This window comes from Anabas testudineus, chromosome 14 (genome assembly GCF_900324465.2).
Source record: "Anabas testudineus chromosome 14, fAnaTes1.2, whole genome shotgun sequence".
NCBI lineage: Eukaryota > Metazoa > Chordata > Actinopteri > Anabantiformes > Anabantidae > Anabas > Anabas testudineus.
In genome coordinates this window covers 8,001,009-8,023,877 of record NC_046623.1, presented here as the reverse complement: position 1 = coordinate 8,023,877, position 22,869 = coordinate 8,001,009, and the positions used below count along the sequence as shown (strand labels likewise).

Below are 22,869 nucleotides of genomic sequence, written 5' to 3'. Positions count from 1 at the left end.
ATTTCGTTTTGGGATTTGAAATAAATTATTCAATCGAAAACCTTGAATGTTAGCTCTGTGTTTAGCGACCATAATTATAATCTCGCGATATTTCAACCGGAACGTGACTCAAAATGTCGACGGAACGCAAGCGGTAATTCATGAACGGAGATCTCATCTGCAATCCGTGAATTAGTTAGCGCTGGGTGTTTACATCGAGACATGGCTATTCCTAGGAAAGAGTTAGCTTTGTGAAACATTTATTGTTATAAATCTCAACATTAACGGTTTTTATTCGAACAAGTTCCCGCTTTATCTCAGAGAGGATAACTTCGCACAGGTAAAAATGTCAGCGGATGCTAAGTTACTAGCATGCAAGCTAACATACAGTAAATTTGATCTCACTTTAATGTGTTAATATTAAAGAAATGCACAATTGCCAAAAATCTATCGTATGTTTTTTTTTTTTTACTGTGAATGTGTTGCATTTGAATGCATATACTTATGGTGCAGGTTGTGTGTTGTATGTAGGTAGGTAGTAGAGCACGGTACGGTAGTTCCGTAAAACTAGGTACTCGCTGTCTGTGGAGCTCAGTGTTTGTTTACAAGAATGAAGTACATTTAAAAGTGTATACGAAATATTCATTTATTATTCCCATTCATGTAAAATTGTCTTACAACATTAGAAAGTATGAAATCAAGATTTTCGACTATGATAACTGGAAACACTGTCTTTAATCATACTCCTCGAGTCAACAGTTATTTGAAGCATCTTCTGCAAAAACCACAGCCCTCAGTCTATGTGGATGGCACTGTGTTGGTTTTGCACCTCTGTACAATCTAATTATTTTAGCTTTCGCTATTTAGATCTCACTAACAGCGATCTGTGTATTTGAAGTTCCTAAAGTTGTATTTAGGTCTGAACGTGACTTCTCAGACGATTGTAGTGCAGTTGTTTTCCTCTTGCATCCTAGTTACAATATACTTACTTCCCTGGACATCTTAGAGAGAATTATTTAAGAGCAAGATGTTGTTACCATCAGGCTTCTTATTTAGGATATTGTGATTTGTTCATCTGTGTTTCTGGGCTTGATATAACATGTTGCACTTTGTTTATTTGAATTTCCTAAATACCTTCTGGCAGACACAGACAATACCAGATGTCATATGTGTCTTTTTCAACAGTGACTTTTTAGTCATTAAGGTATTAGCTGTTTTATGCTACAACGTCTCTCATCTCAGCCTTAGAAATGTGTAGCTCCTTCAGTTGGTTTTCTTGTTGGTAAAGTGTCATTCATGCATGAGTTTTTCATGTTGGCCTATTTTAGGTACATATGTATTTGAATGATATTATTGGTAATATCTAGATGACCCGCTGCAAGAAAACATGCTCTTTCTCATATTTACACAGAGGAAGACTGAATAATTCTGTAAAATAATGTTTGTAGAAAGTGCTAAACCATTGGAAAACTGTGTGAGATGTGTCACTAAAATGTCAAGATGTTATAGTGACTTTAGAACCATTTAGTGCATATTACTGGTAGGAAACCAGTGCAAAATTTGTTGCAGTTAACATGTTATTTAAACATGTTCATTTCCATCTTGTTAAAATTAAGACTGCAGTGAAAGCTAGTGTCTCCTGATTAGGTTGAATACATCTGTGTGAGCTTTGTGTGTACATGTGAGAGGTTCTGTTCACAGACTTGTGTATGTACATTTTTTTTTTTTTAGCCATGGCAGAAGAAAGGCGGCAGAAGCAGTGTTCAGTCATCTTGCCCACAGAGTCCATGAAGGCCATGGCAGAGTCTGTGGGAGTGGGACAGTTACAAGAGGAAAGTTGTGTAGCACTAAGTGAAGAAGTCAGCTACAGAATAAAAGAAATTGCACAGGTAAATTATGATTTGATTTAAGCAGATGTTTTGTCTGCAAGCCATAGATTCATTCATTTACAGACAAACAATTGACGTTCTTGAATGTCTTCTTTTGTGTGAGCTTTATATTTTAATTCAGTTTGGTCTCTAACCTTTCTCCCTTTTATTTAGGATGCGCTTAAATTTATGCACCATGGGAAGAGACGTAAATTGACCACCAGTGACATAGATCATGCTCTCAAATTAAAAAATGTAGAGGTAAGGGTTGGATATTGGATACTGAAACTTCACTTACTCACTTATGTTATTTGAAGGAAAGTAAAGGTCTTTGCTTTTGTGGCTGACATAATTCTGCATTCTAAGTAAATTCCTCTTGTCGTAGCCCCTATATGGGTTCCAGTCGCAGGAATTTATCCCTTTTCGCTTTGCAAGTGGTGGTGGAAGAGAGCTTCACTTCTATGAGGAAAAGGAAGTTGATCTCAGTGATATTATCAACACACCACTCCCAAGAGTTCCATTAGATGTGTCTCTCAAAGGTACAAAGATATTCTGTATTACATGCTGTTGTATTTACGTATATTGTATTGTCTTGTGTGTTTTCTAAACGTACTATTCTTGTTTGCTATAGCCCACTGGTTAAGCATTGAGGGGGTGCAGCCTGCTATTCCAGAAAATCCACCACCAGGTGAGATTTGAAGAGATTTTTTAATTTTCCTTTAAAACAACAAAATCTGTAGAAAAATCTAACACAAATTCTATTTTCTCCTTCGCAGCGCCAAAAGAACAACAAAAGGCTGAATCTACGGAGCCCCTCAAAGTTGTCAAACCTGGTCAGGAGGAGGAAGGTGCAATTCAGGGCAAGAGTCAAGGGGCAAATGCTGCTGATGGCAAAGGTCAATATCTTATATTAAATTACAACTTTTCTGTCATGTGCCCTCCTTTCACACTTCCTTCTGCCTCTGTAATACAAAGTGATTATGTTTGACTAAGTCATGCCATTTTTATTTTCTCTTCTAGGAAAAGAGAAGGGTCTAATAAGGTTGAAGCCGCGCAGCACTCATGAGCTGTCGGTGGAACAGCAGCTCTACTACAAGGAAATAACAGAAGCATGTGTTGGCTCATGTGAAGCCAAGAGAGCCGTAAGTTCTGCCTGTATATGTTGCATGTGTGGTCTCAGTAGTGTAATTTTACTTTAGTTTGATGCATGTCTTCTCTTCTTTGATTCAGGAAGCTTTACAGAGTATTGCTACAGATCCTGGACTCTATCAGATGCTTCCAAGATTCAGCACATTCATTTCTGAAGGAGTGAGCATCTTTACAGTCTTCTTCTAATGTTCAGAAGCTTTCGAAACTGACCTCATATATAATTCCAAAGCATATTTCTGTCACAACTACTGACTTTGTGCTCTCCTTTAAGGTTCGTGTAAATGTGGTGCAAAACAACTTGGCTCTTCTGATTTATCTAATGCGTATGGTCAAAGCTCTAATGGACAACCCTACGCTCTATTTGGAAAAATATGTAAGTGAATAAGACAAGAAATTATGTAATATTCATTTGAAAGTTATGATTTCAAGAAATGGTCTTATTCAAATTTTTCTATTTGTATTTGAGCTGCACGAGCTCATCCCAGCTGTGGTGACCTGCATTGTGAGTAAGCAGCTGTGTTTGCGGCCAGATGTTGACAACCACTGGGCTTTACGAGACTTTGCTGCTCGCCTTATGGCCCAGATTTGTAAAACCTTCAGTACTACTACCAACAACATCCAGTCGCGTATTACCAAGACTTTTACTAAGGTGGGTTTTTGTGACGAGTACTTATTTATTTATTTATTTTTCTAAAAGTACTGAGGTAAAGGCGTCTCAACACACTAAAACATATAAATATAACACTTGCAACAATGCTAAGGTAAATGCACGTTTCCTCAGAGTTTGTTGGATGACAAAACCCAGTGGACAACCCGTTATGGCTGCATTGCTGGACTTGCTGAACTGGGACCTGATGTAAGTGGGGTATTATTTAATTGGGCGTGTATCTATTTAACAAATAAAATAAAAGTTTATTCAACATCCTGATTTTGTTCTCTCTAGGTGATTAAGACGTTGATCCTTCCTCGGCTTTCTGTAGAGGGTGCTCGCATCAAAGCAGTGATGGAAGGCCCAGTGGTGTCCAATATTGATAAAATAGGGGCTGAACATGTTCAGAGCCTCTTACTGGTAATGATTGAAATTTTACAACCTCCCAGGGATTTGATACATTTGTAAACTAAATCAGTCAAAACATTTGACAAAAACATAACATTTATCAGTAATAATTTCTTTATTCATATCAAACCAGTATTTGTTTCATGTATATAACATTTGTCTGTGGTTTGTTTTCAAAGAAACACTGTGCAAGTGTTATTGCCAAAATACGACCTCAGCCTGACAACGTGGATCAGTATCGAACAGACTATGGTTACCTTGGACCCATGCTTTGCTCCCACGTAATGAAGGCCAGAACTCAGGCAGCATTGCAAGCTCAACAAGTCAACAGAACCACATTAACAATCACACAGGTACATGTAATACTTGATCTATATACGTCTGAAGTAAAAATACACAAGACAGTCATAAAAATTTTTTTATTGTGTATTGTGGTTTCATATTTACCAACCAGAGTTAATGTGAAATATTGTAAAATGGTATTGTATCGCAAACAGCTGTTGAGTAATAAATGAATAAATGATGAAAGTAATAATAAATCTAATAAATTACTCTTTGTTGTAGCCTCGCCCCACCCTATCGGTTTCACAAAGTGGTTTAAGTGGGTCGACAGGCCCTCGGACTCCCAGCATCATTAAGGTCCCAAGTTCCCTCACTCTGATGTCCCCTCGACCAGGGACCCCATCACAGCCATCTCCGCCGGCAACAAAGTACATTGTCATGGCAACTAGTGCAGGAGCTGCCTCAACTCAGCAGGTACTTTGATGTTTCTATCTTCCACTGATCAAAACGTTGTACTATGGTGCCACTACTGTAGTGACAGGGCACCTGTCTGTATTGATAAGGTGATAAGATAAAAATATAAACCCTTTTTATATAGCTGACCTTTTTTATTGCCCTTTTAACAAAGTGGGTAAAATAATAATGTAGGCGTAATCTTTGACATGTTATAAAAACATTATACATTGGACTACCGTGTGAAACACCTAACAGAAAAAGGACAAATAAAAATCTCTCAATATGAATGTATATGTAGAATTTTCACTATTTATAATAAATTAATAATAAATCTATTTATACAGCACTTTGTTACACGTAACAAGCACGTGTTACAAAGTGCTTCACATGAGAAACAAAAAAACACAGGTAGCCCAACAAATTCAATTTGCGCAAGCACTAGGCAACAGTGGAGAGGAAAAACTCCCTTGAGAGGAAGAAACCTCCAGCAGAACCAGGCTGAAATTAGTTGGCTATCTGCCTCGATAATCAAAAAAACAATAAACGCAATTTACAGTAAGTCCTTTAGAAAACTAGTTCTAAAAGATAAATGGAGGAAACTCAGTCACATTCATCACAGTTAATAGGAAGTTGTCCCAAATAAGGAGTCGTCCATGTTTTTTGTGTATACATTTATTTTTTGTTATTTGTGTGTTAGTGATATAAAAATATGGGATCGAAGCTTGAATTTACTTCTGTCTTTTTGCCTCACATTTAGGTAATAACCCTCAGCTCTTCCCAGTCAGCTTCACCAGTAACTAGCACTGTTCCCAGTGCTGCTTCGACCTTGCAGCCTTTGGTGAAACTGGAGTCTGGCAGTGGCCCTGGACTGACAAGTTCACGACCTATGCAAAAATACATTGTGGTATCCCTGCCTTCTTCTGCATCTTCCTCCTTGGAGCCTAAGAGCTCTGTGCTGCCATCCTCAATTTCCTCAGTCCCACTAGAAGCAGGGATGAAGCTAGACCGGTCTGAGTCTCCCGGAGCGAGCACACAGTCGCCACACTGAGACGTGTGTAGGAAGTGGAGATTTGTGCCATGTTGGTGCAGCTGAACACAAATAGGGTTGTTTGGGATTAATTTAAAAGTGGTATGATCTGGAATGGTGTGAAGGTGAATATTTGAACTATTGACTGATACAGAACAAACGTGATTAGACATTGTAAATATGTTAATGCCCAGTGAAAAAATTAGATTAATCTGTGAGGTCTTTCTTGTTCATTTCAGTTTACAATCTAACTGATTTCATGGTCTTTTTTTACTCTAAAATAAACCAGATTTTGTATAAATTCCTATCTGGAGTGTTTTTTATTAATGTTTTTTTTTAAAGACATTTAAACTAATGTTTTTTTATTTTAAAAAAATGTAAGTCGGCTATTTTGACATTTAGTTGTTAAGTAGCCTTAACACTTCTATGTGCTAGTTGAAGTTTTTAGTTAGTTTAAGTTTTTAGTAGTTTTTCAAACAATAGCTTTTGCGTTTTAATAAACGGCCAACAAAAAAGATGAAACTAACAAGTAAATGTACAGTAGATAGAGTAGAGTAGTACATTTGGTTTTATTAAAAAAGTATCAGCAAAAGAATGGGGGGAGGGAAAAAAAGTATGAATTAAGAAGAGTAAAACTGCACCATGTGAGAATTATTTTATGCATGAATAATTAATATTTATGCATTGTGCCATTATTTCACAGGTAGATCTGTTTGAATATTTTACTTATTGTACTGCTAGGTAGTTTGTCTATAATAATCTATCATGTATTATACCTTTTTAAATTAAACCATAACTATCACTGACACCTTTTCTAAAATTTCAGAGTAGAAATACAGACAAATATAAGTACTTTAAAATAAAATGATGTAATTCATCAGTAAATGTAAGTACTTATCACTGCTGTCACCGATTACTGTCTTGTAGTTCACAATTTTAATCAAAGTTAAAAAATAGTTAGTGATGCACAGATTTACGAGAAATTCACGCTCCATATCTTTGCACGATTGAATCGATCTTTTATTTTGAAAGGCCGTGCGCCGCATTGAGACGGCTTCCTGTTCAACATGTTCGCTCTTTCCACTTCTCGGACTCGACGGTGAACTGTGTTTGGAGAAAACGGCTGAAGCCTTTTTCTTTGCTGCTGCAGACATGCAATTCAAAATACGTGCTGCAACAAAAGGAGACTGCAAAGAAGTATCGAGAATGATCATGGTGAGTGTGGCGGTACTGAAGCGAGCGAACTACTGTGTGCACAGGTTAAAACCCGGCTTCACCTCACTGTCTCAAACACTATGTCAAATTCTTACATTGCCTTTTACACAGTTGTCAAATTGTACGCTTTATCTAATATTAATAACGTTACAACACCAATATATGTCTTTCAGGAATTGGCTGTTTATGAAAAAATGCCCGACCAAGTGAAGATATCTCATGAAGGTAGATTTTTATACCTTTACATGAAGAGCATGATCATTTACTCATCATCACAAGCACGTATTTAGAAATGTGTGCACGTTTAATTTCTAAAGAAAAACTCTTTCAGACTCTTCCAGTCTTGTGGACAGGTGCATCCTGCTGTTTACATCATTGAGATATAGTCAAGATAAAAGAAATGGCCCTGTACCCATATTTGATTTAGAAAGTTTGACAATAACACACAAAAAGAAAACTCAAAGCGGTGTCAGTGTGCTTTTCACAAGCAGCATCAGCTGATCTAAACCACCTGGAACAAGTTGTAAAGACTCCCTCCAAAGGCACATACTGCTCAGTGAGGTGAAAAAGTGTCCCAGAGTCACAGGTAAAGGTTAATTGGAGCTGGTTACATCTCATGTTCATAACTCAACCATATGTGAACCATTGAAAAGGCATGGTATCTACTGATGGACATACCAGAGGAAGCCACTGCTCTCACTGTTTGCCAAAGACCGGCTTGACAGTCACAGAGCTACTGGAGAAATGTCTCATGGACACAAGAAACTAAGGTAGAAAAGTTTGGGAAGAACACATGTAAAACAAACATAATCTCAATGACATTTAATGTGACATTTACACCTACGTTGGATATACATCACTTTCAAAACCTTACTGATAGATAAACTGTGATGTGCTTTTTTTTTTTTTTTTTTTGAGTTTTACTCAAATGCACATTGAGTACAACACAAACATAAAAGATTATGGGCACAGATTCAGTTTGCTGCAGCAGCATGGGGCTAATGAGAAGCTGGAGGTGAAACGGGAGACATGTAGGACCAATACGACGTGCAGGAGTGGGAAGAAGTTTGTGAGTAAAGTCAGAGTTGGAGTAAGGCGGGGGTCTGGTTAAGCATAATAATACAGGTTGGGCAGTGTTAGCATTAACTAAACTGTACAGTGTGATAATGTACAGTGTGGGATTAGTTATTATAGACTAATCAGTACAAGACTTTGCTACCAGATATATATGTAATAAATGGAGCGCAGTAATCAGTAACAGTAGTGAGACTACAGTCGGTTTGATAAGAAGCAGAGGAGCTGAGTTCAGCAGTGAATTCTCAGTAGTACAGGACCATATCCCTTTGAGAAAATATGTGGTTTCGAAGGTGGGCAAGGTCAGTGGCAGTCCTTATGGCTTCCTTTATCATTTATCACACAGGTTGACTTCCCAATTGTGGCAGTTGAATTGCCACTAATATAGTCTCCCTTTTACCCCTGTATCTTGAGTACTGTCTGTTTAGAAAGTGACACTAACACAAATTCAATAAGCACACAGTCTAAAATATACAGTACATTTAATGGTACCCTGGGGATTTTTCGACCATTAGTGTCATTTAAGAGCAATTTTTGTTAAGTGCAATAGTATGTGTCTGGATTATTCACTGGCAAGAAGATAGAAATAGAAGACTTCAAGCTGAGGCACATGTGAAGCATTCAGGACATGGCAATTGTTTAATGAGTCATGATAAAACTTGATGTAAGTAAAGATGCAAATGTGTAATGTGTCAATGGAATGGATGTGATACGTAGTTGGAGTCATTTCATTTCTTTACAATCAGTTGCTTACTTAATGGAATATATCATATCAATGTGCTGGATCTTAACTGGTGTTATTAAAGAAGAGCTAAGTTGTAAAAATCTGTCAAAAGCATTTCACTGTTTTGAATCCTGTTACTGTTACTTTGAATGCAAAGACATGAATACATTGTTGTCCTCTACTAGAACTGGAGCGTGATGGTTTCTGCCAGAATCCTTTCTTTGAATGTCTCGTTGCAGAAGTACCCGAGGAGCATAAATCTAAAGAAGGTAAAGTGTGGATCAGGCCCTTTTTGATTGTAGTTGTCTGTGTTTGCCAACCTACACAGGTGATAAAAGGTCTGTGCCCTCATTGTTTAGATATGCCCATTTAGTATCGATCATTAAAACTACCCAAGTGCCACGTCATGAAGCAAAAGTGTTTGGTTAAGTCCCTCTGTGCCTTATGGTCCTTAGGTTAGGATTGTTGCACACTTACCTAACCACTTACCTCATAACCTTTGCTCAGTGACAGGAATACTGTTCGATGAATAGAGGTTTCTGCTGATTAAAGCCTGCTGCACCACATTTTCAATGTTCGATTCATTAATTTGTCAGACAAATTCTAATTCATATTTCTTTGGTTTATTAGCATCAATGGTCTGTCTTATCAGTGAGAATAGATATGTGTGTGTGAGGTTTAATGAAGCAGACAGGCCCCAATGATGAAAACATTATTTTATATTAACGTTATTTTGAGTGATATAAATTTTTAATTCCTGGTGTTTTTTTAATAGCTTATGTCTTGTCACTAGGTCTTACAATAGTTGGATACGCCCTTTACTTTTACACTTACAGTACATGGAAGGGGCGAACGCAGTATTTGGAGGATCTGTATGTGATGCCAGAATTCAGAGGTAAAATATGTGTATTGTAAAATAGTATTGTAAAAAAGCTTACACACAACCTTTGTTTATATCCATCTGTGTCTTTTAAATACTTTTAATTTTAATTAATAGGAATAATTAAATTAAATTTTTATTTTCCTTTTAGGAAATGGCATTGGCAAGGGTTTGTTGAGCAAAGTTGCTGAGGTAAGAATGTTTTTATACATTTATTTATTTCAAATAAGTTGATTTAAATAAATCTGTGCTATACCTTATGGTCCATCATATGACAAGAAGGTTTTTTTATCATTGTAAAATTAGCTGTCCTGTGTGACGTAACCTGATTAACCACTTTGTTTGCTTAGGTGGGCAAAACGAAGGAGTGTGTGCGACTACAGTTGTCTGTGTTGAACTGGAACAAACCCTCTCTAGATTTCTATGCTGCCAAAGGAGCTCAGGACCTCACTGCCTCTGAAGGTTGGCACTTTATACGTTTTGATGGACAAAACCTGGAAAACCTAGCAAATGAAGCTCCTAAAGATGAGTAGTTTTCTAAGGACGATATGTACTGTATCCGACTGGTTTGTTTGCTTCTTTATATTGATCTAAAAACATTCACTGTTTCCTTTACAAGACAGCAGCAAAATAAACTTCACTGTACTGGTGTAAATGTAAGTATCCTAATTTGATCGTCTTTCGTTTTGCAGGCGTTTTTATTTAAGTTTTAGTATTTCTTTAGTATTTAGTATAACGTTGTCAGGAAATCACACAGTCCAGCCCTGACATGGTGATGCACGATGATGCAAGCCATGTTTTTGCTCTTAAATAACTTTCCACTGTCTGAACAGTGATATCTAAGACAAGGGTTAGCAACCCTAGTCCCGTTTCCAAATATTTCTGCCCTTTCCTCTGTTGATTACCTGGATCGGGCGTGTTCAGCCAATCAGAAGCTGTAATTGCAGGGATGGTTGGGAAAAAAACGGCAAATCTCTAGAACCAGGGTTGTCTACAACTGGTCTAAGACAATGCATATTAGGTGGTCTAAAAGTAGTAGTATGTGAAAGGAGTCCTGTGTAATGTGAAAATGCACACAGTGTAACTGATATAATCTGACTGGACTTCTCTACCTGAACACTGCATTCATGTTTCTGTCATGACTGCAGTTTTAGCTGGGAGCATGTTCTGTTTTGGGAGTCAAAGAAAAGAAAGATTCAATTCCGATTCAATTCAGTTTATTTATATAGTACCAAATTACAACAAACATCTAAATGCACTTCACAGTGGAAGGTTTAAGACACAGAATATAACTAAAAAAAGAATTATGTAGAAAACCCAACAATCCCAGATGAATGATGTACAAACAAGCTCTGTAACCCAAAACTCCTTTATTTTCTTAGTAATATTGAGTTACATTACTTGACTGCTCTATGATGATTCAAATCATCGTCACATTAGCTTTTACATTGTTTTTGCAGTCACTGAAAATGTATCTGTATATAATATTTTATTCAAATGCACGTGAGATTGCCCATACAATTGTTATAATTACATTGGAAATATACACATGACACAAAAGATTAATTTATACAGAACTTAGAAAGTCACATTGTAAATATATTTACATTGTGCCAAACCTGTTACACAAGTTCTCTGGTTCAGGTAAGAATCAAAATCAGCTTGACTTCAGCCCCCGTTGTTACTGTGATTATACTGTATAGTGAACTAGTATAATCACAGTACGTGAACTATTGAAATTACATATTTCCTTCATGACCTTTGCACAAAAAAATCTGCATACATGATACTATTTAACTATTTATTCTATTTTACATGACACTATTTAAGTGCTTCGTGCACCTTCACATATTACAAAGACTTAAACAGTTCACTGTAAAACTATAAAAGTTGAGGATCAAATATTTCAGACAAATACGTTTTCACAGTATAGAAACTTTGACATACTTTGAATAGGTATCACAAAAGAGTTTGATTTGTCTAAAGCCAATAAATCCTAAAAAAAAATCAAGGATACAACTCTTAAACTACTTTCCTTTGATCTGGTTTAAATCTGTAAGCGGTTTTCCTCTCATATTGCATTCAGAGTAATAAAAATACTTTGTGTTCCATCAGTCAAGTGAATACATTGCTACTCAGCCAGCTTCGCTGCTACACAATAACCTCTCAGACGTATGCATTTTTATCATAGTTGCTTGGGACGGAGTGAGGCGCTGACATAGGTGATAGATGAAGTCCTCCTGATGATTGTCGGTATGAATATTTTCTAAAACACAAAAGACATGTTTTAGTTGGACGAATATGCACCAATTCCACTAAATAATATAAAACGTTTTTTAAAGATACACACATGTTATCATTGGGTGTTGTGACTTGACAAGAGCACACCAGGCATGATCCTCCACATATGGCAAGTGTGGCTGAACACCAGCCGATATATAGGGCCTCCCCGAACTCGTACCTGTGATACAAGAATGTTTAACATCTTTTTTTCTTGTGTGATATTGTGTCATTCAGCTGTGTTATAAACTTGGTGCATGTCCTCCTACTTACTTAATTCCTGGAAAAAAATCATCAAAGAACTCTCGTGTGATGTTGGCTCCATACCAAGATATAGCAATCATAGTGCAAATCCCTATAAAACATTGTTTATAGGCTTTTTAGTGCAAACAACAGTTACAAGCTACGATACAAATTACTTCAACATTTTTTAATGTTTAAATGGAATTTTTTTATTTGCTAAGCAGGAGATTGATATGACTAAATGACTGTCATAACCTTAAAATCCTGAGGTCAGCAGGGTTGTTGATTGATCATTAAACACAAACTTTTAACTATATAATTTATGAGCCCAAATAATATGCACCAAAAGTACCAGCTGATGATGGTGTAAAACAAATCAATGCGTCTGCATCTCTATAAAAACTTTACACATTATCTTCTTTATGTTATCTTAATATATCCAATGTAGATAAAGTAAAAAAATTATTAAAAAAAATTTTAATAAACAGCTATTTTGCTTTCCACAAATATTTAAACTGCATGAATAGAATGAATAAATGTTCAAATCTTTACCCTGTAGTAAGAAGAACACTCCTCCAATTGCAGCAATCCTTCCCTTCAAGATATAGTTTTCTCCTCCTATTTTCGAGCATTGCATTCCTGCCAGAGTCGCCGCAAGTGCAAACGTCCCAAACACAATCGAAGCGATCATCAGGGCCCGGCAAGCCTGAACATATCCTGTGTGTGACAAACAAAAAAACAATGTACTTTAACTACATGTTTACTTAAGTGATGAGTCTCCCTCCTGGAAGCCCAGTGTTTGTAACCCCAGCTCTGTGAGCGCAGGTAGACCCCTTTAACAGGTTTCACGGACATGGTTAAACAAAACTTGAGCCACAGTCTCAAATACATTTCTTTACCAGTATCCCTTTATCCAGCATTTCTCAACAAATGAAATATAGTCACAGCTGTATATACCAAAAAGGATCCTGGTTAGGGTTTCATATACTGTAAACACTATTGCGTGGCTTTATTAGATACTTGTGGTTAGTGTTTCTGTTTATGTGTATAACTTAACAGGTAGTTTCAGGCACAGTAGTTAATATGCTCCAACAAAGTGCAATTAATATTAATCCTTAGAAAACAGTTGAGATTTTATTATTTTATGAGTAGGTATTTGACTGGGTTCATTGTGGCCATGGTTATTTATTATGTCTTGTCTTATCTTACTGCATATTACCTCTATTTAATGCTGATTATAGCCAGTACAGTAGAAGACTCCTGGCACGATCACGCCAATAACAAAAGGACATTGAGGATAACTTTGCAGCCATTGGTTTACTTCTGTCATCAGTTGTTCTTGTTGTCCTTGGCCAACCCATGTTGCTCAGTATATCAGTATTTTCTTTCTGTTTCAGGACATTGCAAGTGTACTGGCTTTGCCCATTGTTTGTACAATTTATCTGATTATCTGATGATTATTATTATTTCCCGTTTCACTGATTCAAAATTGCTTGCATTTTTACCATAAACAGATATCTGGTCTTCATGTGGATTTATCCTTTTTCCACACCAGTCAGCCATGTGTTGAAAATTTTAATTAAATTTAAAATTGATTTAAATTAAAATGTAGGTGATTTGGAGAGTTTGCATTTGTTATGCTTATTTAAAGTGAGACTGACAAGTTGGGGTGAGAAAACAACTTTTCTGTCGGCTACATTCAAGTAAGTTATTATATTTGTGTAAGTTCAAGTAAAGATGCTAAATCTCAACGGTTGTGAATTAGAGTCAGTTGATAGACAGTTGATGTGATGATAACATTACCATCCAAAGAAAGCCCAGCCCAGAAAACCCAGCAAGAAGACGAGAGCTTCCAGTATTGAGTGCATATGTCATTCATTGCTCCATCCAACCCAGTCAGAGTTCTTCAGGAAAGGAATAGAAAATTAGACTGCCCGAGCCACTGCATATCTTTGTGCACCAATGTAAAGTTTTGTTGGCCCCACAGCCTCGTACCAGACAGAGACCTAATACTTTAAAGAAATCTATAAATCAATTATTCATTTCATAAAACTCATGTATGATTTTCTCAGTTCTGTTGAACCTTTTCAAACCTGCTTATCAACGTCTGTAGGCTTGAATCTATTTGTCACCTTTTGGTGTTTCAAATACTGTGTCAATAATATAATACTGCTGTTGATAGGATTGTAGACACTGTGTCTCTGGGACAATAGGAAAGTATGTACCACTGAGGGATCTGCAAATATAGTGTTTATCTTGATGCATGATGCATGCAAAAACATATTTTGCCTAAACACATATGTTTTAGACCTGAAAAAAGAAACAAACATCATTCTTATGATGATTCCTCAGTTCTCTCTTTTTTGGCTGCAGTCTGTCCTATTAACAAATGCATTTGAAAGATCTTTGTAATGGAAATAAAAAAATGAAAAAGACAGAAATGGATTAGTCATCAAGTGGATGAAATTAAGATGAACCACATTAAGTAGGTGTCATAGCCTTTTAGTACCCAGTTTCCTCTTTCTACTATTTTTTATTTTTTGTAATTTTGTTAGGTTACTTTTCTTCCACTGCAACTCTGTAGGGAACAAATTTTAAAAAGATTTTATATTTAAAAACTGTGAAAGAAATCTACTCTCAATACAACAATTCCATAAATTCACCCCTTCAGCTGTTTTTTTTTTTCATATCCTTTGTCTATGCTTACTTTTTTCATTTGAAACATCTTGTGGTTACCTCACAGAAACTATTATACATGATGTGTAATATTTTTAAGTCTTCAAAATAAGTTAAATTAACATTTAATTGAATAAATAATTAACATAACTGCCTGCTACCTGTTCACTGCCAATGTCTGTGTTACTCCTAATATGAAAATACACTACAATACAATATAAAGACATTGAATAATAAGAATAGCTTGTAGCCAGTATGCACTTAACACAGGGTTCAAATTCATATCCAGCATACATTGCAATAAATACAATATGTACAAGTAAATTTATAATGGAAAAAGACATTCTGCCAAATACAATAATGATAATCTTAAAGTCTTGTAGTAATATTAATAAGATTTCTGGGGTTATTTTCAGTGAGACTGTGTACACCCAAAATATAATTTGATTTATTGAAATCTCTGTCTTTTACATTTACTGTCTTTTTACATTTTACTGTTTTTTTTTACTCTGTTCTTGAATCCTGTAAAGTTAACTTGATGATCATAAATAGATCATTGAATTAGTCCTGTACAAATACTTTTGCTTACCTGGGAGGGCAAAAAGGGATGGAAATTCACGACAGTTATAGACTCCTGTTGAATCACTGGCACAAGACATCCAGAGGTTCTCGTAGATTGCAGAGGTCAAAATAACGCTGCCATCTTGAGTGGATACTCTCCAATATTGATCTTGTAGTGATACAAAAATCATTACCCAGCCTACAAATCCTAGAAAAAGGGCTACAACTTCAGTAATGGCTTTCATCTTAAAAATAGATTCACATTAGTAATAAGCGAAGCTGAGTAGACGCGACCCCTGTGAAAGCTTTGTTCACAGCGTTAGTAACTGATGCATTTTGAGAATGAGAGAACAGAGGATTTTTACGTCATGCACTCAAACCAGGACAAATGTGAATATTGATTTGTTGACTGTAGCTTTGTCGTAAGTGTGCTATTCCCTCCCAAATTTATGACGTTTCACGTGCCTGGAATGTTATCTGCAGCAGTGGAAATACAGATAATAGCTTGTAAAACACTTCACAGCCTTAAATCCATGAGCCAAAAAAGTTTTAAGGAGTGGAATCTTTTGGCACAAATCTGCCATGATTTTGAAGCTTCATCATGGGACAATTAACATTTTATAACGTTTATTGTTTTATTCAGTAGTAATGTTTCAGGAAGAGTCATAATAGCAAAATGTACTATGTGGGATCATATGAGGCTAAATGATAAAAGGATTTAATGATGTGCTGAATTAGGACACATCGTATAAAGTGATGTTCTCATTATAGATCGGCTCTGTGGGTATTATGTCTCTTTTATTTTTGTTTATTACATCATGTTGTTGTTCTGCTTATATTGTATCAGTAGCTTGTGAATTTAGGGAGGTATTTTACAGTTTTAGAGCAGGGCAAGCAATAACTGTAAATGTATTTTTTACACTCATTTAACAACAGTGCTGGGTTGTTTTTAAATGTGTTGATGTAATCCAGTGCCATCAACAAAAGGAAGTTGTCAAAAGGCTGTTCTGACACACCCTATACACTCATTCTACATTGAGCAATAGTCAATTTAGAAGTATATATAGTCCATTGTGTAATCTCTGTTTATTCCTGAACTGTTAATCATCTTCAGTAGTATGCATAGAGTTAACTTTGCAAAGTAGAACATGTTTAAACTTTGTTTTAGTCAAGCAAATCTTTGTTTAGTTGAAACTTTAAACCCATCGTTTATGGTCAGTATCTTATCACATGTGAATTCCCTTTTGCTGATCAGTAATCTGAGGCCTAGTTCAAAGTTCTGTTATGTATTGAACAGATACTCAGGCTTTAATTATAAAACCCTCTGTCTGTTAATATTTAATTTAACTGCCCTTCCTTTTGTGAGCTGAAATATTTTCTTCAGATGTATCCGCATTGATGTCACTGCTTAAGTACACTTATAACCTTCTGTTTTTAATCTTCGGCTTTGGCAGCTATCTGTTAGGAACTGATAGATTGACTATATTAAGTATCCAGTTAATAGATAACTGGATACTTAAGATGTCTGCTGAAGTAACTGACTACTCAGAGGAAAAATCCTCAACTGCTTTAAATAATAACCTTGCTAAATCTTGATATCAGCTAAATATAAATGATTACTACAGTCTCACGACCTGGTCAAGGGGGTTTGATGTTGATATTAGGTTTAATCTGCCTTGATTTGTCAACTTGTCTCTGTGGTTTGATGTAGAGTTCAGTGTCTGCAGATGAACACTAAGGATCAGATGTGGAAGAAGGGTACAAGAAATGTACATGTGCTAAATGGTAAATGATAAATGCACTCCTTGGTTGCTCATTGAATTTATATTATTATGTAATACAACAAGCACACTTTAGTGCAACTCTCTACTGAGCTAAGGTCAGACTATGATTCATGTGTGGGTTAAGTGATGCCTTTCCGTTACGGTTGTTTTAGGGGTGTGATCACTCAATATAATTGATATCTAAGGTTACAGCTTTGTGCTTCCCTGTCTCTGTCTTTGTCACACATACACAGATCAACATGAAAAATGATTCACCTGGGAAAAAAAAAACTTCTGTAGTTGCCCTGAATTCACTGAATTGAAGCTCTGTGAGGGGCAGTAGCTGGATGATGTACCAGTTGTTAAGATCTTAAGTGAAGATGCTGCTAATTGTTTGCTAATCCCAGTACATGTGTTCTTTGTGTGAATGAAATATTTTCATGTGGGTCACAGCCTGCTTAGTTATGCCAAACGACAGACCTTTGATTTTATTGCAGTACCACAGAAAATGAATCAAAGTTCCTTCTGCTGTACCACATTTTTACTGTCGCCTCTTATACCTACAATAGTTTGTGTACTTGTGAATGAGTAACTATATTTAGTATTTTACATTGCCGTAGTTTGTTTTTTACACAACATTTTTCCATATAACATCATCACTGTATGTGTGTGTGTGTGTGTGTTTTTGTTTTAATCTTATATTAGTTTGTGTACATGCTTCTACACACATTTTTTGTTTTTTTGCTTTTTAATGCAACCTTGTCTCCTAAAAACAAACAACTATCCCACTGACTAACAGACTATATTTAGAGATATTTAAAGTAAATCATTACTTTAATCAATTAGTGAAGTTTACTACAAATTTTCCTTCTCTTTAATCAAAAAAACACAAGTGTTTATCATAGACATTTTATAAAATTTTATTGACTGCTTTAAACTTGTCTCTCTATGGCATTTTTCATAATAACAACATAAACACTGTTTGTTATTTATTAAATAAACAATAATTACATAAAATTATAATATCAAATCAGTGACATTTCTTTGGTCTTAATAACATGTATTATATAAACATGTATTTCGTTTCTATTCAAAATAAATGTTGTTTGCTATTACTAAACAAATTATTTGACATATCCATTAAGATTTCAGCAGTTATCTGTGAAACCATATTTACAGTTTTGTCTCATAAGAGTTCAACTATGTCTTGATATATTTTTCAGTTTTTACAGTAATACTATCAGTTTTACAATATAGGTAAATAATATTAAATGTTTATTCATATGTAAATACACAATTAGAACAGGTTATGGTACAAATTAGAGATAATACAGATTAGGAGTAAATGGCACCAAATGAACACATACAAATTCTACATGTGTTTAAGAGATTTCCATTTGTTTCTCCAACTCAAAGCAGCACACATCCTCCACCTTTGGCTTCCACATAGTTTGGATCAAGGTCACTGGGCAGCTTGCCACTCGCTCCCCAGATATTTAGCTCTCCAAACACACCTGTCTCAATCATCTCCTCCTGCCAGGGGATTGGGACATTGCCAGAAGCGAATTCACCGAAGAACTCGGTGTCCTTGTTATCCAGAACCACACCTTTGATTGTGCTGAAGGCGCCCACATCATCAATGTCTTTGGCATAGACCATCTTAGGATCAGGGACAAATGGTGGCTGTAGCATGCCTTTTGGGAAAACACAGAGAACATTAGAGTATGGTGTAGTCATAGCTGGAGTCTCTTAGAGCTGTGAACCTCTCTCCAATGCGCTTTCAGATGTGTTTCAGTTCATTCATTATTGCTTGTGGATCAACTTTATTTATGTTACCCACCTGCTTCCAGGCGACCCCAGTTAATCTCTTTGAAAAAGGGGTGGTTCTTGAGTTCCGTGCAGTAATTATTTTTGAACCCAAGACGTTTCACTGGGTCCTTCTCCATTAGTCCTTCACAAATAGCCTTGCAATCTTTGCTAAAGTTAGGTGTATATGAAACTGGGTCATTCAGGATTCTACGAGTCACCTCATCATTCTCAACCTGGAGAAAGAGAACGTTTCTTAGGGATGATTTTCTGTCCACAGCAAAGTGGCAATGGATAACAGTAATTTGAATTGAGATTTTTTTTTTTTTTTTTTTTACCCATGATTGTCGCGTGATTCTGTTCTAAAGATTTTTTTGTACCTTCTCTCCTCGTTGTCTAAACGGCCCTTTGGCAGCAATCATCTCATACACGGTGACTCCCAGAGTAAAATAGTCAACTGTGTAGTCATACTCTATCTTCTGTAGCAGCTCTGGAGCCATGAAACCTGTATTCAGAAGCAAGATACTTTCTCATAACTAGAATATTTAGAAAAGCTCTTTCCTACTGCACCTGTTTTGTTTAACCTCACCTTAAAACATGGGATTTGTTCACCTACCTGGAGTTCCTGCATATCCAGTAGTTTTGTCTTTTCCTGGTGGAAGTTCAACAGCCAGACCCAAATCTGACAGGCGGACATGTCCTGAGTAAAAAGGCTTTGATTACAACAGTGGCAAATGGCTACCAATCTAATATGTGCAGCTACTATTAACAGAAGAGATTGGCAAATAAGCAGAAAGCCTGATTATTGCTTAATATAGTGCTATTTTTTTGATCTGTCACATTAAATATTCACCTGCATCATCCAGCAGCACGTTCTCTGGTTTCAGGTCTCTGTAGATGATCCTGTGCTGATGAAGGTGCTCCAACCCACAGATGATCTGAGCTGTATAGAAACATGTTCTCTTCTCATCAAAACCAGGATTTTTTTCATCCACGTTGTACATATGAAACCTGCGGGGGGAGAACGGATGTTATTGTAGTCTCTGAAGCTTGGGTGAAAGACAGCTTAAGTTATTCTCTGACTTATAGCACCTGAAGGCCTATCTGTTAGCTGCAGGGTTTATCTACCTCAGGCTGATTAGAAGAGACGAGAGTTCTCAAGTCATTAACTAAATACATCAGTATGTAGCATGTGTTTTAAAGACACAGTGTCCATGTCACTCTATGGGCTTAAGTGTGTGTTTAGTGTTTCTATTTAGTACCTGAGGTCTCCACCATTCATGATGGTCATAACTAGGCAGAGGTCAGTCTTGGTCTGGAACGCGTAAGCCAACGAGACAATGAAGCGACTGTGAACTTTTGCGAGGATGCGTTTCTCCACAATAGCTCCCTAAACACAAAACAAACATCAGAACATGACTAATCCAAACTAACCAGCAATGTACAATGTCAATAATTTCATTTAGGTGTGACAGATCCATGGCATAGATCCAACCTGTTCATAATGGTTGTGCTTAATTTAAGTGGTAAGAGCTTTCGGAAGAGGGGGACAGCTTGTGTGTGCAGGTTTTTATTTCAACCAGTCACTTCAGTGGGTGTGTTTCACCTCCTGAAGAGGGTAAAGGGTAAAAACTGTGCTTCTGCTATCTTGGGTTAGACTAAAAACATGCAGAATGTTGGTTCATCCTGACTTATAAAAACTGGTAATAAACAAACTCATATACCAAATGAGCATATATTAATGTTGTTAATAAGTCTATAACAACATTAATGAAGGTTGTGCTAAAAGTCAGAATGCCTGTTGGCTCTTGTTGGTTTGGATTGGGTACTGAGAGGTCAATAATGATAAAATTTGATGGGACAATTTGAAAGTAACTAAAATAGGTAAATTACTAAATTTTATCAGGGTAACTAGTAATATATAACCAGTTACATTCCAAAAGTAATGCATATAACCACATGCAGCACTTGGATACTTCAAGTCAAGCTACGGGTTCCTGCCATTGATTTGTAATTTTTTATTCTTCTTATAGCACGGCCCACCTATTTTTTACTAGTAATTATACCTGAATGAGAGTGATGCAGTGTTGCAATGCTGCTCTAATCCTCGACAACAAAATGAAAAGTTAATTATCCACTGTGTGAGTGACAGGCACTGTTGCAGTTCCTGCCTTTGTGAGATCTTTAACAGATCACAATCTTCTTTGAGCTGTTGCTAAACCCCTGCACTCATTGTGAAATATTTTAACAAGCTTTCTTTCAGTTTTTCCTCTATAAAGCTATTATGTGTTTGCCAATAGAAGGAACTAACCACGTGTCAGTCTGTTTTGTGTCACACTATGCTGTAAGTGGTACCTTAGATGCCATATCGATGCTTTACCTCGTAGCCTTTGCGTTTCTTCAGCCTCTTTTTCTCCAGCTTCTTGTTGGCATACATTTTGCCTGTTGCCTTGGCCTGGCAAGCATACACCTCCCCGAAACCTCCTTTACCCAGGACTCTGAAGTCCATGAACCACTCCTCATCAACGGGCTGGCTCTCCAACCATTTGAATTGAACAAAACGCAGGAAATACATGCTCTTCTTGAAGTCATCCAGAGCTTTCTTCTCCAGGTGTTTGAGCAGCTGCTGTTCACTCTCTTTAAACAGGTCGCCGCGGATGTTCTTGAAGTCTTCCTTAACTCGAGAGATGACCTTTTCTTCCAGGAAGCTGCAAAAATGTTTTGAAGCTGACTCATAGTACTTATTGACTATTTTTTGGGCCTTCTGCCCTCTGTCCTCCTCCTGGCATATAGTGTAGTCTTCGATGTCTTTCCACAGCTCTACAGCATTTTTATGGTTTGCATCACTCTCCAGAAACTGTTGGAACAGACGGTTGCCAATGGGTTGTTGGACACACATGCTGTCAAAGGTTGTGTCTACAGTAGCCTTCATGTGTTCACAATCTCTGATGTGTGGAAGTTTCAACCTGGCGCGCATCTTCTTGTCACGCATGGCAGCTGCTGCAGTTCCATCCATGCTGCCACGGGCTGAAACGTAGGCAGAGTTGGCCACCACTGTCTCTAAACCACCGATGTCCATGTCTGCACCTTTGTCTGCGATGCAAAAAACACAGAGAAAGTCCATCATGGTGCCAAATGTTTCCATTTAGCAGCTGCACTTGATTTTATCTTGTTCTCATTATGCTTTAACATTATTTCCTTAATGTCACTGTACCTTTATTGTGTCTGTCTTTAACCGTTAAAATGTTAAAACCTTGTAATTCTTTTTTTAAATATCAGGACTGAGTTTTTATTTCTCATGATAATGACATATAACAAGGAGTGATAATGTTAGCACAATAACTTTCTTTAGATAAGACCATACTGACGATAGAGAAGCAATAATGTTGTGATATGCTGCACCCTGCTGTTAAAAGATATGCCACTGAGGAGAGCTTTTTACTTCAGCCTGCAGAGATAGGGCATGAAATTAGGATGGCATGTCCTGGCATGTGCACACACTCACGCAAGGTTAGGGTTTTAGGCAGCTGCAGGAAGGAGAGCATTAGCTTCACACTGGGCAGGATGAGATCTTTTCACTTCCTTAGCCTGGTTCCCTTCTGTCTTTTTCATTCTGCAGATTACCTCCCTGATTCAGTGAACAAATTGTTCCATTCCCATTCTAAAATATATCATAGACAGGTCTGTATTTATTTAATCTACCTGTTTTAGTTGCATGTTTGTTTGTGTGATCTACAGTTTGAGGCAGTCTCTCAATCTTATGTATTTAATAATTAAAATTTTCCTATTGTTGAATGTTTGTGAAAAAAAAAACATTTTTTTTTGCTTG

General features: G+C 36.6%; 4 protein-coding genes across 4 annotated transcripts; 2 read left to right on the top strand and 2 right to left on the bottom strand.

Moving 5' to 3' along the window:
• The first annotated feature begins 93 nt into the window (after positions 1 to 93).
• Positions 94 to 6,113, top strand: taf6 (TAF6 RNA polymerase II, TATA box binding protein (TBP)-associated factor). Its single transcript, XM_026372685.1, has 15 exons — positions 94 to 319; positions 1,711 to 1,868; positions 2,022 to 2,108; positions 2,233 to 2,386; positions 2,479 to 2,535; positions 2,624 to 2,743; positions 2,868 to 2,989; positions 3,078 to 3,155; positions 3,268 to 3,369; positions 3,463 to 3,645; positions 3,778 to 3,852; positions 3,940 to 4,065; positions 4,233 to 4,406; positions 4,618 to 4,809; positions 5,549 to 6,113. The coding sequence occupies exons 2-15, from the start codon at positions 1,713 to 1,715 to the stop codon at positions 5,837 to 5,839; spliced, it is 1,917 nt and encodes a 638-aa protein (XP_026228470.1). The 5' UTR covers positions 94 to 319; positions 1,711 to 1,712; the 3' UTR covers positions 5,840 to 6,113.
• Positions 6,114 to 6,893: 780 nt separating this feature from the next.
• Positions 6,894 to 10,356, top strand: sat2b (spermidine/spermine N1-acetyltransferase family member 2b). The gene is made up of 6 exons (XM_026370358.1): positions 6,894 to 7,033; positions 7,207 to 7,258; positions 9,017 to 9,100; positions 9,625 to 9,726; positions 9,863 to 9,903; positions 10,062 to 10,356. The coding sequence occupies exons 1-6, from the start codon at positions 6,971 to 6,973 to the stop codon at positions 10,242 to 10,244; spliced, it is 525 nt and encodes a 174-aa protein (XP_026226143.1). The 5' UTR covers positions 6,894 to 6,970; the 3' UTR covers positions 10,245 to 10,356.
• A 1,170-nt stretch (positions 10,357 to 11,526) lies between these two features.
• cldn15b (claudin 15b) lies at positions 11,527 to 15,944 on the bottom strand. The gene is made up of 5 exons (XM_026372498.1): positions 15,500 to 15,944; positions 12,787 to 12,951; positions 12,265 to 12,346; positions 12,062 to 12,172; positions 11,527 to 11,977 (listed from the first exon to the last, which is right to left on the bottom strand). The coding sequence occupies exons 1-5, from the start codon at positions 15,714 to 15,716 to the stop codon at positions 11,878 to 11,880; spliced, it is 675 nt and encodes a 224-aa protein (XP_026228283.1). The 5' UTR covers positions 15,717 to 15,944; the 3' UTR covers positions 11,527 to 11,877.
• A 2,700-nt stretch (positions 15,945 to 18,644) lies between these two features.
• Positions 18,645 to 22,246, bottom strand: grk1b (G protein-coupled receptor kinase 1 b). The gene is made up of 7 exons (XM_026372176.1): positions 21,421 to 22,246; positions 20,303 to 20,430; positions 19,894 to 20,051; positions 19,657 to 19,740; positions 19,421 to 19,545; positions 19,075 to 19,276; positions 18,645 to 18,928 (listed from the first exon to the last, which is right to left on the bottom strand). Exons 1-7 carry the CDS (start codon positions 22,183 to 22,185, stop codon positions 18,645 to 18,647), a joined length of 1,746 nt encoding a protein of 581 aa, XP_026227961.1. The 5' UTR covers positions 22,186 to 22,246.
• Positions 22,247 to 22,869: the final 623 nt, after the last annotated feature.

What these genes read in the sequence shown, in the direction of transcription:
- taf6 (XM_026372685.1), top strand. Translation starts at nt 1,713, where the DNA reads ATGGCAGAAGAAAGGCGGCAGAAGCAGTGTTCAGTCATCTTGCCCACA. An exon ending in CCACATTAACAATCACACAG is followed by an intron (nt 4,407 to 4,617) that starts GTACATGTAATA and finishes TCTTTGTTGTAG; the next exon opens with CCTCGCCCCACCCTATCGGT. An exon ending in GAGCTGCCTCAACTCAGCAG is followed by an intron (nt 4,810 to 5,548) that starts GTACTTTGATGT and finishes CCTCACATTTAG; the next exon opens with GTAATAACCCTCAGCTCTTC.
- sat2b (XM_026370358.1), top strand. Translation starts at nt 6,971, where the DNA reads ATGCAATTCAAAATACGTGCTGCAACAAAAGGAGACTGCAAAGAAGTA. An exon ending in AGTGAAGATATCTCATGAAG is followed by an intron (nt 7,259 to 9,016) that starts GTAGATTTTTAT and finishes GTCCTCTACTAG; the next exon opens with AACTGGAGCGTGATGGTTTC. An exon ending in TGTTGAGCAAAGTTGCTGAG is followed by an intron (nt 9,904 to 10,061) that starts GTAAGAATGTTT and finishes TTGTTTGCTTAG; the next exon opens with GTGGGCAAAACGAAGGAGTG.
- cldn15b (XM_026372498.1), bottom strand. Translation starts at nt 15,716, where the DNA reads ATGAAAGCCATTACTGAAGTTGTAGCCCTTTTTCTAGGATTTGTAGGC. An exon ending in GATTTTTTTCCAGGAATTAA is followed by an intron (nt 12,173 to 12,264) that starts GTAAGTAGGAGG and finishes CTTGTATCACAG; the next exon opens with GTACGAGTTCGGGGAGGCCC. An exon ending in ACAACACCCAATGATAACAT is followed by an intron (nt 11,978 to 12,061) that starts GTGTGTATCTTT and finishes TTTGTGTTTTAG; the next exon opens with AAAATATTCATACCGACAAT.
- grk1b (XM_026372176.1), bottom strand. Translation starts at nt 22,185, where the DNA reads ATGGAAACATTTGGCACCATGATGGACTTTCTCTGTGTTTTTTGCATC. An exon ending in TGGATATGCAGGAACTCCAG is followed by an intron (nt 19,546 to 19,656) that starts GTAGGTGAACAA and finishes TTCTGAATACAG; the next exon opens with GTTTCATGGCTCCAGAGCTG. An exon ending in TTAGACAACGAGGAGAGAAG is followed by an intron (nt 19,277 to 19,420) that starts GTACAAAAAAAT and finishes CTCTTTCTCCAG; the next exon opens with GTTGAGAATGATGAGGTGAC.